This window comes from Mandrillus leucophaeus, unplaced genomic scaffold, assembly GCF_000951045.1.
Source record: "Mandrillus leucophaeus isolate KB7577 unplaced genomic scaffold, Mleu.le_1.0 Scaffold309, whole genome shotgun sequence".
NCBI classification, from domain to species: Eukaryota; Metazoa; Chordata; class Mammalia; order Primates; family Cercopithecidae; genus Mandrillus; species Mandrillus leucophaeus.
In genome coordinates, this window is record NW_012103243.1 from 3,871,854 (window position 1) to 3,888,620 (window position 16,767).

Genomic DNA, 16,767 nt, shown 5'->3' on the forward strand with positions numbered 1-16,767 from the left:
CCTTGATCATCTAATAAACCCAAATTAGGTAATGATCTGAGGCCAGTGTTTGCTCATCCAGGACAGGATGCCTCTGGGATGGTCGTGTGTTGCACTACATATTTAAGCAAGTATCTCAATCTAAGCTATTACTCATAGCCCAACTGTGTCTGTTTATAGCATTTTCTTAAACAGGCAGTTCTGCACCAAACAAAGGAAGCCTGATGGTCTTCTGCCCAAAACTGGTTTAAAAAAAATGGTGGCTTTACTCTATCATCAATTTAATAAATTACTTGGAAAGTCTTCCTCATATCACATCATCATGTCAGTTTTTGCCTTCTGCAAAGTAAGATTCAGTTTCCACTGTATTGACTCAAGTAAATATGTTCACACTATGGCAAAATACAGCTCACTGTAGCAGAACTCTCAGCGGGAGAATGTTGTACACTTTGGTCACAGTTACAATTTAATTTAGGGGTTTATCTGTCTGCAATGAGATTATGGGAAGGAAGCATAGGTATAGGAAGAAAATGGTGATGAGGGATTCTGATATTTGAAAATGGATGAGTTTCCAAAAAGAAGAGCATAAAACTCTCTGGATCAAATTCAGATAGAAAGCTGGCAGGTTGCCTGATTTGTAATTGCATCTTGAATTGAGCTGTAATCCTCACCACTTCTGAAAACAATAAGAAAAAGAAAATGATAAACCACATTTGTTTTCAATAGCAATATTTATTCAGCATTCCTAATAAACTATTTCCCTGATGCTTTGGTTAAGACTGGCAAGTCACAAAGTTAATGATATGTGTTGTGTAAGAAGGGAAAATAAAATAATATATTTTCTAGGGAGGAAAAGAAAACAGTATTTTGTGGAGGGATGGAAGGAAATCCTGTATTTTGTAAAGAAAAGGGAAATTATTTGTTTGAATTTTTGTTAAGTAGAAATTCATATACTTTTTTTTTTTAACAAAACAACATTTTAGGTTTACAACCTATGAATATATGCTCTTCGTACACAACAGTGTGGGTTTTACACCGAGCCAAGAAGTGACTGTGACAACGTTAGCTGGTCTTCCAGAGAGAGGAGCCAGTCTCACTGCGAGTGTCCTTAACCACACAGCCATCGACGTGAGATGGGCTAAACCAAGTAAGTAAGCTTCTCATACCTATGTGAACACTTTGCGGGTTTTTAAAAGCGTATTCTTTCTTTACTATGACCCTCCCCCATGTACACATCATTTTGATAGTGAAGTGTTACCGCTAAATTTTTACCAATCACAGATTGACAGGGCTAAGTCATTGAAAACTTTAGAAGGGCCATTTTCATTAGTACCCAAATAAATTAAAAATGGACACATTAAAACTAAAATCCTGAGGCCCCTTTGCCATTCTTGAGAGGCAAACTCTCTCCTACTTTGACATTCTTCTTGGACCTCCTGCTCTCCCTCTGTCGTTTCCTTTGCATGAACTATGTAATTTCTATCCTACCAGTCAGTCGTGATAGACATGTCCATGTGTTAATTAAATACAGTGTGCTATTGTTCACCTTCCTTCAGAGAGCGCTGCCCTAATATCTTGTAACTCACCGCTCATTAGCAAGAACCATTTAATTGGATTGCAATAATGGAACAGATTCTTCCCAGTGGATCATCTTCAGACTGGCTATGGACAGAATTCCAGCTTGATCCAGTAAAAGAAAGCCTAGGCATCACCACTGGATCCACTTAAATAATGCAGGGTCGACCCTGGACCTGCTGGGAACACTTTTTTAACAGGCATTTGGAGGAGTTCACAGAGTGATGTAATCTGTTCCTGCAACTTTAGAAACCACAATAACTGAAATTTTACAGTTACTTGGTCAGTAAGGTCATATTAACATGTTAATTTGTTGTGATCTGTTAATTTGTGATGATCCCTTATGACAATCAGAAAAAAAAAAACCTGAATCTACCATGAGAATGTGTATTATATCATTCTTACAGGTATAACTTGAGATCTGGCAAGCAGTTTAATCAAAACTTATTAGAATAATACCAAATATTGAGAAATATCTGATCAGGAAAGACCCAGTTAACACATTGTATTTATGAAAGAACGCTCTGCTCACTGGGGCAATCATCTATTGGTGATATAAAAAGACAAAAAGTCACTACTATTTGGGTAATATAACCAAATGATTTTTATTCAGCCTTGAGTTTGGTTACAGCTTAAGAAGAGAGATGCTCCATTTAGGATACCTGAGTGATATCAATTGTGAATTAAAGCCAGAATGGAGTATATCAATTGTAGATTAAATTAGTAGGTTACGTTTATCTGTGTTTCCACAAAATAATCCATTTTCACATAAACAAAAAAACTATCATTCTCGGGTTTTTATAAGGCTGCAGATATCTAATGATCTGTGACACTTGCATTGGGATCTCTTAAACCATTTTTAATAGAATAATATAAGTTAATTGATGCTTATGGTTACCCTCTGAAACACGTCTGGGAAAAATACAAAGTTTTTTATTTGGGGATGTGTTTTAAGGTATATTTCCATTCATCTCCCTCTTCTCTCTACTCCACCTCACTAACTGATTCGTCTTAAAAGCCTACTCATGAAGGTAGGCTCTCCCCGCTCATCTGACATTTGAATACTTCTGTTAAGATCCGGCTGGTGAATTTCCACCAATATAGGTCTTTATGTTATAATTGCATTCCTGAAGTAAGCGTGCTTATAAAAACTGACAAACCTAATAGATCTGAAGCAGCTCACTGAAGTTTCATTACCTTGGTAATCTGAACCTCTGACCTTCGGGATGTAGGTAATGCAATCTGCTGTTATTTCCATTCATACCTTGGAAATTTTTCAGATAACTATTTGTGAGCACAAAGGTTAACTCTCAGAAGAGGGTCAGTCTTGTGAAAGCTTGTTGCATTATCATTGTCTTCTTTTGCGCAACTTGCTATCTTAAGTAAATTAACTAGTCAATCCTCTGTGAAAGGTCGCCTATTTTTTGCAATTTTAATTTTAAATTGTGGTCTTGATTGGATAGGAAAAACATGGCATACAGTCTAATACACTCAAAGGCAACAAACTATAGATTGAAAATATTTTGCAGTGGAAAATCATGTTTTAAATTTATAAATATTTGCTTATTAAAAATTACCTTCCAAAAAATACATATATATTTGTAAAAGCATGGTCTTTCTCTGTTATGACCCTCCCTATGTACATATCATTTTGGTAACAAAATGCTTTCGGTAAATTTTTATCAATCACAGATTGACATGCGTAAGTTATTAAAAACTTTTGAAGGGCCTGTTTTAAACATTAGTATCACATCCATGACATGTGAGATAAAAGCATCCTTGTGTTACTTCAGTTCATTTTTGGAAGGCAGATGTCGCGAACTGGCAACACAGAGGCCATATTTCCCTCCTCCTCCAGCTTCCAGACACTGTTTTGCCTACAATATTTGAAAAAAATAATATTTGCAATTATTTAAGAATTATACATAAAGATGATTTGGGAATTCACTTGACAAGTCAAATGATGGGGTGAAACAATACCCACATTTCTGGAAGGAAATTATCAGCTGGAACTGGCTGCCCTTTTAGACAGATCATGCCCTAAAAATCTGACCCAGTCCCCATTTTCCTGGTCCCAATGGACAGGAGGTGTTTATCCCTGCTTTATATGATAATACAAAATATTTTGCCCTAAATAAAATACATCAAAGATAAATTATATTGTGATTTTGAAAAATCACAGGTTTTGTAGGAAGAAAAATACCTCACTTAAATTATTTATACAATTCTCAGAGAAGCACAATGAGATAGAAACTGGCCCTTAGTAACTTACCAAACATTATAGATAGTAAGTACCAGTTCCCAAACTCAAATTTAGGACTCACGCATCAAATTTTCTATTTCTTATGCATTTAGGCTTAACAGTCACTAGCACTTTAACAAGAAGGATTTAATAGGATCCTTTTCATTTTGACGGCTCAGTCTAAAATAGAAGGTAAAATAAGAAAATGCCCACCAAAGGGAGTACAGTGGAGAGACAGTGCCTCCTCTGAAGCTGATTCACTAAGGAAGTCAGTGGTGGCCAGAAAAGAGCAGTAAAACACTGTAGGGAGTGAGAGGGCAATGCTTTATAAAAGAGGAAATGAAAAATCACCCAAATATTGTCCACTTTACTGTCTGTCAAGAGCTCACCCCAACCTTCAGATGTTCATCTCTTGTACCATATAATCCTCCTGGTCTTGCTCTCTCCTTCCTCTTTTTTCCATCTTCCCTCTTTCTCTATTTCCTTTTTAAAAATGTTTTTGTAGAGACAGGTTCTCCTTATGTTGCTTAGGCTAGCCTTGAACTAATGGGCTCAAGTGATCCTCCCTCCTTAGCCTCCCAAAGTGCTGGAATTACAGCCATAAGTGACCATGCCCAGCCATTTGTCTGTTTATCTTCTTCTACCTTCTCTCTCTCTCTTTCTTCCTATTTTCCTTCCTTCCTTACAGATACATTTATCACTTTCTCTGTCCTGAGCACTCAGTGAACTCTCTGGAAAATTCATAAGGTATGAGGGCATCATCATTAAGAGAGCAAGTTTAAAACCACAGAAAAAGCATTTGTCTCATCCTGATCTCTTAATCAGAAACTACCAGGTTTGATAGCTAGAAGAATATCTGACTTTGCCTGAATTTATCTGATTAAAGTGGCAATATCTGTAATTAATTCCGAATCTTATCTCTTCTAAAAAGCACCTACCATTGTTGCCTCATCTTGTTCTCTTTTCCATCACTTTAATTATCAAATAGAAGAGACCACATCTGACTTTTCCATTGTCTTCCTTCTCAGTCACTTGTGCACCTGTTGTAATCTGTCTCTCTTCTCTTGTACTCTACGTGGTTTTCTTAAAGTCATTAGATATCACCTAATGACCCGTTTCAAAACTCTCTTCTCAGTGCCATCCTACTGTCTTCCTCTTGTATCCAGCACTGTGAATGATCCCCTACTGACTATAATTCTTCCCCAATAATCATTACTCCCCTCTTCTCACTAACTACGTCTTCTCATCCCTAAATAAAGATGTTTCTCAAAGTTCTTTCCTGAGTCTTCCTGTCATACTCCTATTCTCCTGTTGGTGATTCCATCTATACTCAGTGTTTCAAATTCTTCTAATTACAAAAATGACAACAGCCAACACTGTATGCAGTCATATGAATAAATAATATTAAAATAGGCTTTGGGATCAGGGATACTTAAATTTGAATCCCAGTTCCAGTATGTTTTGGCACTATGACCTAGAACTTAACCTGAGTTCCAGTTTTCTAATCTGAAATATGAGGATAATAAGAATAACTGCCCTAAAATATATTAAGGGCTAAATGAAATAATATATGTTTAACAATTTGTAATCACCTATTATTTGTATAAAGCATTATTCTATTTCTAAAATGTGCATGGTCCTTTCCATAACATTTTATAAAATGTATAAAAGGGGAAGTCATGTCTAGTAAAAGCTTGGAAGTTGATTTTGCAAGGCTATTCAGATAAAAGCATTTCTACAGTGAGTTGAAGATGTATAAAGAATATATATTATTTTATAATTACTTGACTTGGCTAAAAGATAGAAATTTAAAAATCTAGTTAAAATGTTGAAAACTTAGGCTGGGCACTGTGGCTCATGCCTGTAATCCCAGCACTTTGGGAGGCCGAGGGGTGCAGATCATGAGGTCAGGAGATCGAGACCATCCTGGCCAACATGGTGAAACCCCGTCTCTACTAAAAATACAAAAAGTAGCTGGGAGTGGTGGTGCATGCCTGTAGTCCCAGCTACTTGGGAGGCTGAGGCAGGAGAATCGCTTGTACCCAGGAGGTGGAAGTTGCAGTGAGCTGAGATGGTGCCACTGCACTCCAGCCTGGCGATAGAGTGAGACTCTGTCTCAAAAAAAAAAAAAAAAAAGTGAAAGCTACTAATTATTGCATGGCATCCATTCTCCCCTTTTTCTTTTAGTGGTAGCCTTGTCCCTTATCTAGAAACTGCATTTACTAACCTCCCTTGCAATTAGTCATGGCCAGGTGAAATACCAGTGGAATGTGTTTGCCTCGATAGAAAGTGAAAGACAATGTGCGTCTTTTTGGGTGTTTTATTAGCCAGGAAACATTGAGTGTGTGCCTACTTGTTCTATTTAGCCCTTCCCCTGGACTGGAATGTGGACATGATCATGTTCTCAGTTTCAGCTATGCAGTCGTGTACAACACCCAAAGAGATCCAAAATCCACATAAGAGAAAAAGACCCTGGGTAGTTAAGTGACCACATGGAGCACAGTCTGTTTCAATCACTTTGAAGCTATTACATGAGATACAAATTAACATGGATTTTATTTAAGCTATTGTATTTTGGAGATTTTACGTTTCACCAGTTTCACTAACTAACTCATTCCCTATTTGCCCATATCAATTTACTTTAAAAGTAGAAATTAGCTATCCTGTTTTTGTAACTAAATATAAAATGATGAATAATTAATACATCTATTATACTATCTCCTTTAAATACAGTTTTCTCTGGCAGGCCCCTGATAGAAGCTGGAACACTATGAGAGCCTAAAGGAGCTCTGGAGTTTCCAAAGTGCAGGTGTTTTGCTTTGACAGATGCGTAAACTAGAGAGAAGACAAGAGATACGTTGCTCAGAAAACTAAGGAGGCTGACTTGAAGGATTATTACCCAAGAAGATAATCTTTCCACTTCATGTCAGCAGTAGTACCCTCAGGCAGAGTAAAGAATTTTCTCGAGAAGCAGCTTTGATAAGCTCAAATTTTCTAAGAACTATTTAGTTGGTGACACAGAGCCCTGCACCATAGAACTTGGAAAATTGATCTCTAATTTGGATAATCTGTGAGCAAGATCAAGACTTCCATCATAAAATCAGCTTAACAAGGTCCCTCCAGGTTTTTACATTTGAGCAAAATTACCTTCCAAAATGAGCCTGCTAATGTGAGATGTCTGAAGAATTTAGTCCTAGACAAATAAATTAAGAGAGCTAATAAATGACATGATTTACTATAATTGATCTGAATCAGTACCACAAACTTTTTCGTAAAATGTCATATATAACGTTAGACTTTGAAGCCCATAGTGTCTCTGTCTTAACTCAAATTTGCCACTGGAGCACATAAGCAGCAATAAGGTGATTCTGATTTTTAAATAATCATGGTCGTGTTCCAATAAAACTTTATTTTGGACATTGAGATTTGATTTTCATATATTAGGTTGGCACAAAAGTAATTGTGGTTTTTGCCATTGAAGTAATGGCGAAAACCACAACTACTTTGCACCAACCTAATAATTTTCACGTCATGAAATCCTTTTTTTTCTTATGATTTTTCCCCCAACCAAATAAATGTAGAAACCATTCTTACCTTTCAAGGGGTGGGCCATACTAAGCCAAAGGCCAGAGTTAGTTCATGTACCATAGTTTGCTGAAAAAAATATCTAGAAGACATGAGTGACACTGATAATCGTCTTAGTCTGTGTTGCTATAACAGAATACCTGAGGCTGCGAAGTTAATGAGGAAAAGAGTTTTGCTTAGCTCATGATTCTGCAGATTGCACAAGAAGCATGACTGTAGTATTTACTTGGTTTCTGGTGAGGGCTTTTGTGATGCATCAAAACATAACAAAGAAGATCAAAAGGTAAGTGAACATGTGCAAAGATGCAAAATCCAAGGGATGCCCTGGCTTTCTAAAAACCCACTCTTAAGGGAACTAATTCATTTCCTCAAAAACTAACCCAGCCTTTCCAGAGCAAGACACCAAGCCATTCATGAGAATCTGGCCCCATGAACCAAACACCTCCAGCTAGGCCTCATCATCCAAAACTAGTACATTGGGGCTCACATGAGGTTTGGTAGTGATATAAACCCTGATCCCCCTTTGCTGGGAACCATGGCAATAATTTAAGGCCATGTAAGATGCATAATCTAATTGCTGTTGCAGGATAACTTTCAACTAGCCTCTCTGTTATGGACTAAAGCCCTAATTCTCAGTGTAGCTGTGTTTGGAGATGGGGCCTCTAAAGAAATACAGTCATCCCTTAGTATATGCAGGGGATTGATTCCAGGACTGCCTGCTGAGTATACCAAAGCTGTGCATACTCAAGTCCAGCAATCAGCTGTGCAGAATCCATGTATATGAAATGTTGGCCCTCTACACGGGTTTTGCATGGGAGAATATTATTATTATTATTATTATTATTTTTGGAGACCGAGTCTCACTCTGTCACCCAGGCTGGAGTGCAGTGGTCTGATCTCGGCTCACTGCAACCTCTGCCTCCTGGGTTCAAGCAATTCTCCTGCCTCAGCCTCCCAAGTAGCTGGGACTACAGGCACGTGCCACTACACCCCGCTACTTTTTTGTATTTTTAGTAGTGACTGGGTTTCACCATGTTAGCCAGGATGGTCTCAATCTCCTGACCTCAGGTGATCCACCTGCCTCGACCTCCCAAAGTGCTGGAATTACAGGTGAGAGCCACTGTGCCAGCTGAGAATACTATATTTTCAATTCTTGTTTGGTTGAAAAAAGTCCCCTTATAAATGGACCCAAGAAGTTCACACCTGTGTTGTTGTGTTGTCCAAAGGTCAACTGTAATTAAGGTTAAATGAGATGGTAAGAATGGGACCTTGATTTCAGAAGTTAGCACACAGGCTCGCTTGCTCTTTCTCTCTGTCTCTCCCCCAGCCTCTTCTCTCCCTTTCTCTGATCACAGAGGAAAGGCCATGAGAAAACTCAGCAGCTAGAAAGTAGCTCTCCAGAAGCCAGGGAAAGAGCCCTCAGTGGAAACCAAATTTGCTGGCACCTTAATCACGAACCTCTGGCCTCCAGATTGTGAGAAGTAAGTTTCTGTTGTTCAAGCCACCCAGCCTGTAGTATTTTCTTAAGGCAACCTGAGCAGACTACTACATATCTAACTACTGTGAAAATTATTTGGGAATTCATTATAAAGGAGAGGAACCTATTCTACATTTGAGAATTTGCTTCATCTAAGTCAAATTTCTGACCAAGCATTGGAGACTGCAACTAAAAATAACATCTAACAGCTTTCAGCTCAGTGAGATTGTAATAGTTTGTTCTCACATTGCCATATGAAAATACACGAGACTGAATAATTTATAAAGGAAAAAGGTTTAATTACAGTTCTGCGTGGCTGGGAAGTCCTCAGGAAACTTACAATCATGACAGAAGGGGAAGAAGAGACAGGCGAGATAGGTGAGAGAGAGAAGGCACCCATAGGAGGAACTGTCAAACACTTACAAAACCATCAGATCTTGCGAGAACTCACTCACTATCATGAGAACAGTGTGGCGGAAACCACCCCTATGATCCAGTCACCTCCCACCAGGACCTGCCCTTGACACATGCAGATTATGGGGATTACAATTCAAGATGAGATTTGGGTGGGAACACGGGACCTAACTATATCAGAGATTAACTTGATATTCTTCCAGGTAGGGCAATACCTACTCAGATAAATTTATGTGGTCCACACAAAATATGTGTTATACATAACAGGATTAGAATATCTGAGAAAATATATCCCAATATACACATATTTAGCATAATCTCACAGGAAATCCCCATTCCTTTCTATTGCATCAAATGCAAGCGAGTACAAGCCTTAACTCCATATTAGATAACTCTAACTCAAACATTCACATTTTAATTTTTAAGTTCACCTAGTTGCCACAGAAACACTTGAGAGATAACAAAATCCTAAGCCCCACCAACCATCTGAGTGGATCCCCACTTGGCCAAGGGCACCCCAGAGCAACCTTGAAAACTGAGTTCTTGGCTACAATGGGATGGGAAGTCAGACACCCCTCCCTTACTATATGCCATTAGGCTTACTTCCCTAAGCACTAAACAGAAACCAGACCTTTCAAAAGATTCCATCACTGATTTCAAGCAACCATCTGATGCTGCCCTTCTTCTACTAGCTGATAAAAGACCTCTGGCCACAGAGTTGTCATGGTCAGTCTATGGAGAATGTGCAGTAAGGGTTTTCATGTCCTCTTCTTCACTGCTTGATGTCAGAGGGCTGAAAACTGCACCCTCAGATCGTGCTAATGCTGCAATTTTTGAATGTAGGACCCACCAGGGGATGTGAAACTCAATTGCACATGTGCATATTTCTCCTTTCATAAATACTCACGACTCCTCCTGGGGATTATGGAATATACATATTCAATGTTCAATATATTCAGTCACTCCACTCAGCATAAATTCTTGTTCCCTTTGCTCCTCCCTTGAAGTATCTGTTTCCGGCTTCTGGCTCAAGGCTGCCATATGCTTCCCAGGCTGTCAGAATGTCCATCCTGCAGGCTGCAGCCCTTTATGAAAAATGAAGCTCTCCTTTTCCAATTTATGAACCTCTTCTGTTAACACACTTCAAATTCAAGAATTGTGCTGCTATACACATGCATGTGTAAGAGTCTTTTCATTTAATGACTTATTTTCCTCTTAGTAGATACCCAGGAGTAGGATTGATGAATCAAATGGTAAATCTACTTTTAGTTATTTAAGAAATCTCCACACTATTTTCCATAGTGGTTGTACTAGTTTACATTCCCACCAACACTGTAAAAGTGTTTCTTTTGCATCACATCTATGCCAAGGTCTATTATTTTCTGATTTTTTGATTATGGCCATTCTTGCAGGAGTAAAGTGGAACCACATTGTGGTTTTGATATGTGTTTCCCTGATCATTAGTGATGTTGAGTATTTTTCCATATGTTTGTTGGCCATTTGCATGTTTATTGGCCATTCTTCTTTTGAGAATTGTCTATTCATGTCTTTAGCCCACTTTTTGATGGGATTGTTTGTTTTTCCCTTGCTCAGTTGCTTGAGTTGCTTGTGGATTCTGAATATTAGTCCTTTGTCAGAAGTATAGATTTTTAAGATTTTCTCTCACTCTGTGGGTTGCCTATGTACTCTGCTGGTTATTTCTTTTGCTGTACTGAAGCCTTTTAGTTTAATTAAATTCCAACTATTTATCTTTGTTTTTGTTGCATATGCTTTTGGGTTCTTTGTCATAAAGTCTTTGCCTAAACCTATGTCTAGAAGGTTTTTTCCACTGTTATCTTCTAGAATTTTTATGGTTTCAGCTTTTAGATTTAAGCCTTTTTCCACTTTGAGTTGATTTTTGCATTAGGTGAGAGATGAGGATCCAGTTTCATTCTCCTACATGTGGCTTGCAAATTATGCCAGCACCGTTTGTTGAATAGGGTGTCCTTTACCCACTTTATGTTTTTGTTTGCTTTGTCAAAGATCACTTGGCTGTAAATATTTGGCTTTATTTCTGGGTTCTCTATTCTGTTTCATTGGTCTATATGCCTAATTTTATACCAGTACCACACCGTTTTGGTGACTATGGCCTTATAGCATAGTTTGAAGTCAGGTAATGTGATGCCTCCAGATTTGTCCTTTTAACTTAATCTTACTTTGGCTATGTGGGCTCTTTTTTTGGTTACATATGAATTTTAGGATTTTTTTTCTAGTTCTGTGAAGAATGATGGTGACATTTTGATGGGAATTGTGTTGAAATTGCAGATTGCTTTTAGCAGTGTGATCATTTTCACAATATTGATTCTACCCATCCATGCATATGGGATGTGTTTCCATTTGTGTCATCTATGGTTTCTTTCAGCAGTGTTTTATAGTTTTTCTTATAGAGTTCTTTTACCTCCTTGGTTAGGTGGGTTCCTAAGTATTTTACATTTTATTTTTGCAGCTATTGTAAAAGAAGTTATTGATTTGATTCTCAGCTTGGTAGCTCTTTCTGTATAGCAGTGCTACTGATTTGTGAACATTGATTTTGTTTCCTGAAACTTTGCTGAATTGATTTAACAGTTTTAGGAGCTTTTTGGATGACTCTTTAGGGTTTTCCAGGTACACAATCATATCATCAGAAAACAGCAACGGTTTGAGTTCTCTTTACTGATTTGGATGCCCTTTATTTCTTTCTCTTGTCTGATTGCTTTGGTTAGGACTTACAGTACTATTGATGTAGGAGTTAAATAGAAATTATTTAGGCAGATAGTGAGGGTAAGAGAGTCCTCAATAAGGTTTTCCTTTTAATGAAAAGCAGCCCCTAAATTATTTCTTTTTTAACAAAGAGCAACCTGATAAGTTGAGCTGCAGACATAGATAAGCAAGCTGGAAGCTTGCATGGGTGAATGCCAGCAGCTGCACCAATAGAAAAAGGCTACCTGGGGGCTAGGCATGTTGAACATAGTGGCTAGGCATGTTGAACATAGTGGCTCCATCTGCCCTTTTCTTTGTCAACCACATGTACAGTAAGGAATGGACAACATGGCACTAGCCAGGTAGGGAACACAACTGCATAATCAAAGATTAGGATGGGGTGGCCAGGTTATTTGCGTACTGTATAAATGGCATACCTTGTCCAACCAATCTTTAGACCCTATGTAAATCAGGCACTGCCTCCTCAAGCAAGCCGATAAAGCTCCATGCACTTTGCTGTGGACTGGAAGACCCACTTGGGAGCCCTTCTCTCTCTGCAGGAGAGAAAGTTATTCTCCTTTTCTCTTTCTTTTGCCTATTGAACCTACACTCTTAAACTCACTATGTGTCTGCATCTGATTTCCATGGCATGAGACAACGAATGTTGGATGTTTACCCCAATTATTCTGCTTCACTGTGTTGAATAGAAGTGGTGAAAGTAGGCATCTTTGTCTTGTTCCAGTTCTCAGGGGGAATGCTTTTGATATGGTTTGGCTGTATCCCTACCCAACTCTCGTCCTGAATTGTAGCTCCCATAATGCCCACATGTGGGAGGGACCCAGTGGGAGCTAAGTGAATCATGGGGTGGGTCTTTCCTATGCTATTCTCATGATAGTGAATAAGTCTAACAAGATCTGATGGTTTCATAAAAGGAAGTTTCCCTGTATGGCTCTCTTTTCTTGTCCACTGCCATGTGAGATGTGTCCTTCACCTTCTACCACGAGTATGAGGCCTCTCCAGCCATGTGGAACTATGAGTCCATTAAACCTTTCTTTTGTAAATTGCCCAATCTCCAGTATGTCTTTATCAGCAGCATGAGAACAGACTAATACAGTAAGTTGGTACCAGTAGAATGCGGCACTGCTGAAAAGATACCCAAAAATGTGAAAACAACTTTGGAATTGGGTAACAGGTAGAGGTTGGAACAGTTTGGAGGACTGAGAAGAAGACAGGAAAGTGTGGGAAAGTTTGGAACTCCCTAAAGACTTGTTGAATGGCTTTGACCAAAATGCTAATAATGATATGGACAATGAAATTCAATCTGAGGTGGTCTCAGATGGAGATGAGGAATTTGTTGGGAACTGGAACAAAGGTGACTCTTGTTATGTTTTAGCAAAGAGACTGGCAGCATTTTGACCCTGCACTAGAGATTTGTGGAACGTTGAACTTGAGAGAGATGATTTAGGATATCTGACAGAAGAAATTTCTGAGCAGCAAAGTGGTCAAGAGGTGACTTGGGTGCTGTTAAAGGCATTCAGTTTTATAAATGAAGCAGAGCACAAATGTTTGGAAAATTTGCAGCCTGACAATGTGATAGCAAAGAAAATCCCACTTTCTGAAAAGAAATTGAAGCCAGCTGCAGAAATTTGCATAATTTACATAAATAATGAGACACTAATCCTCAAGACAGTGGAGAAAATGTCTCCAGGGCATGTCAGAGGTCTTCATGACAGCTGCAACCATCACAGGCCCAGAGGCCTAGGAGGAAAAAGTGGTACTGTGGGCCAGGCCCGGGGTTCCCATGCTGTGTGCAGCCTAGGGACTTGGGCCTTGTGTCCCAGTGGCTCCAGCCATGGCTGAAAGGGGCCAGTGTAGAGCTTGGGCCATGGCTTCAAAGGGTGCAACCCCCAAGACTTGGCAGCTTCCACATGGTGTTGAACCTACCAGTGCCCAAAAGTCAGGAATTGAGGTTTAGGAACCTCCACCTAGATTTCAGAGGATGTATGGAAACACCTGGATATCCAGACAGAAGTTTGCTGCAGGGGCAGACATTCATAGAAAACCTCTGCGGGGGCTGCGCAGAGAGGAAATGTGGGGTGGGTGCCTCCACACACAGTCCCCACTGGGGCACTGCCCAGTGCTGCTGTGAGAAGAGGGCCACTGTCCTCTAAACCCTAGAATAGTAGATCCACTAACAGCGTGCACTGTGCACCTAGAAAGACACAGACAATGCTATCCTGTAAAAGCAGCCAGGAGGGAGGCTGTACCCTGCAAAGTCACAGGGGCAGAGCTGCCCAAGACCATGAGAACCCACCTCTTGCATCAGCATGAGCTGGATGTGAGACATGGAATCAAAAGAGATCATTTTGGAGCTTTAATATTTGACTGCTCTGCTTGATTTTGGACTTGCATGGGGCCTGTAGCCATTTTGTTTTGGCCCATTTCTCCATTTGGAACAGGTGTATTTACCCAATGCCTGTAACTCCATGTTTCTAGGAAGTAACTAACTTGCTTTTGATTTTACAGGCTCATAGGTGGCAGGGACTTGCCTTGTCTTAGATGAGACTTTGGACTGTGGACTTTTTAGTTAATGCTGAAATGAATTAAGACTGTGGGAGACTGTTGAAAAGGCATGATTGGCTTTGAAATGTAAAGACATGAGATTTGGGAGGGACCAGGGCAGGATGATATGGTTTGGTTGTGTCCCCACCTAAATCCATCTTGAATTGTAGCTCGCAGAATTCCCAAGTGTTGTGGGGGAGACCCAGCAGGAGATAATGGAATCATAGGGGTGGGTCTTTTCCATGCTATTCTTGTGACAGTGAATAAGTATAATGGGATCAGAGGTTTTATAATGGGGAGTTTCCCTCTTGTCTGCCACCATGTGAGATGTGCCTTTCACCTTCTACCATGATTTTGGGGCCTCCCCAGCAATGTGGAACTGCATGAGTCCATTAAACCTTTTTCTTTTGTAAATTGCCCAATCTTGGGTATGTCTTTATCAGCAGCATGAGAATAGACTAATACAGCTTTCAACCTTTCCCCATTCAGTATAATGTTAGCTGTGGTTTTGTCATAGATGGCTTTCATTACATTAAATTATGCCCTTTCTATGCTGACTTTTCTGAGGGTTTTAATTATAAGGGGATGCTGGATTTTATCAAAGGCTTTCTCTGCATCAGTTGAGATGATCGTGTGATTTTTATTTTTAATTCTGTTTATGTGTTGTATCACATGTATTGACTTGCATATGTTAAACCATCCCTGCATCCCTGGTATGAAACCTACTTGATCATGGTGAATTGTCTTTTTGATAATTGCTGTTGGATTTGGTTAGCTAGTGTTTTGTTAAGGATTTCTGCATCTATGTTCATCAGGGATATTGATGTGTAGTTTTCTTTTTTTGTCATGTCCTTTCCTGTTTTTGGTATTAGGATGATATTGGCTTCATAGAATGATGTAGGGAGTATTTCTTCTTTCTGTATCTTTTGGAATAGTGTCAATATGATTGGTACCAATTCTTCTTTGAATGTCTGATATAATTCAGCTGTTAATCTGTCTGTTCCAGGACTTTTTTTGTTGGTAACTTTATCATTACCATTTCAATCTCACTGCTTGTTATTGGTCTGTTCAGAGTTTCTCTTACTTCTTGGTTTAATCTAGGAGAGTTTTATATTTCCAGGATTTTATCTATTTCCTCTAGGTTTTCTAGTTTATTTGCATAAAGGTGTTCAAGTAGCCTTGAATGATCTTTTGTATTTCTGTGGTATCAGTTGAAATATCTCCTGTTTTGTTTCTAATTGAGCTTATTTGGATATTCTCTCTTCTTTTCTTGGTTAATCTTCCTAAAAGGTCTATCAATTGTATTTGTATTTTCCAAGAACCAGTTCTTTATTTCATTTATCTTTTGTATTGTTGTGTTTGCATGTTTAAATTGCATTTAGTTCTGCTTTGATCTTGGTTATTTCTTTTCTTTTGCTGGGCTTGGATTTGATTTGTTCTTGTTTCTCTAGTTCCTTGAGGTGTGACCTTAGATTGTATATTTGTGCTCTTTCAGATTTTTGATATAGGCATTTAAGGCTATGAACTTTCCTCTTAACACTGCTTTTGTTGTATCCAAGAAGTTTTGACAGGCTGTGTCATTATTATCATTCAGTTCAAAGAATTTTTAATTTTCATCTTGATTTCATTGTTGACTCAATGATCATTCAGGAGCAGATTATTTAATTTCCATGTATTTGCATCATTTTGAGGGTTCTTATTGGAATTGATTTCCAATTTTATTCCACTGTGGTCTGAAAGAGGACTTGATATAATTTTAATTTTCTTAAATTTGTTGAGACTTGCTTTGTGGCTTATCATACAGACTATCTTGGAGAATGTTCCATGTGCTCATGAATAGAATGTATATTCTGCAGTTTTGGGGTAGAATGTTTTATGAATATTTGTTAAGTCTATTTGTTCTAGGGTATAGTTTAAGTCCATTTGTTTCTTTGTGGACCTTCTGTCTTGATGACCTGTCTAGTACTGTCAGTGGAGTATTGAAGTCCCCCACTATTACTGTGTTGCCCTTTTTAAACTCCTATGTGTCAGTTAAAGACAGGCTTTTTCCATCTAGTGAATCCACCATTCCCCAGGGCCTTAGAGTCCTACCTTAGATGGGAAAACTAGACCATCAGAGATGGCCAATTGCTCCTTCATATCTCAGTCCAGATGCATGGGGCCCAGAAAATGTAGTCCAATTATTTGACAAGAAGAGAAAAACGCTGGTATTGGG

The 16,767-nt window shown here is 38.8% G+C and overlaps 1 protein-coding gene across 1 annotated transcript in view; it reads left to right on the forward strand.

Moving 5' to 3' along the window:
- The window catches only part of USH2A (Usher syndrome 2A (autosomal recessive, mild)), an 813,932-nt gene that overhangs the window by 565,344 nt on the left and 231,821 nt on the right, over positions 1-16,767 (forward strand). Inside the window, exon 43 of the mRNA XM_011987398.1 lies at positions 963-1,126. Coding sequence (XP_011842788.1) covers positions 963-1,126 — 164 coding nt within the window. The remainder of the gene's footprint in view (positions 1-962; positions 1,127-16,767) is intronic.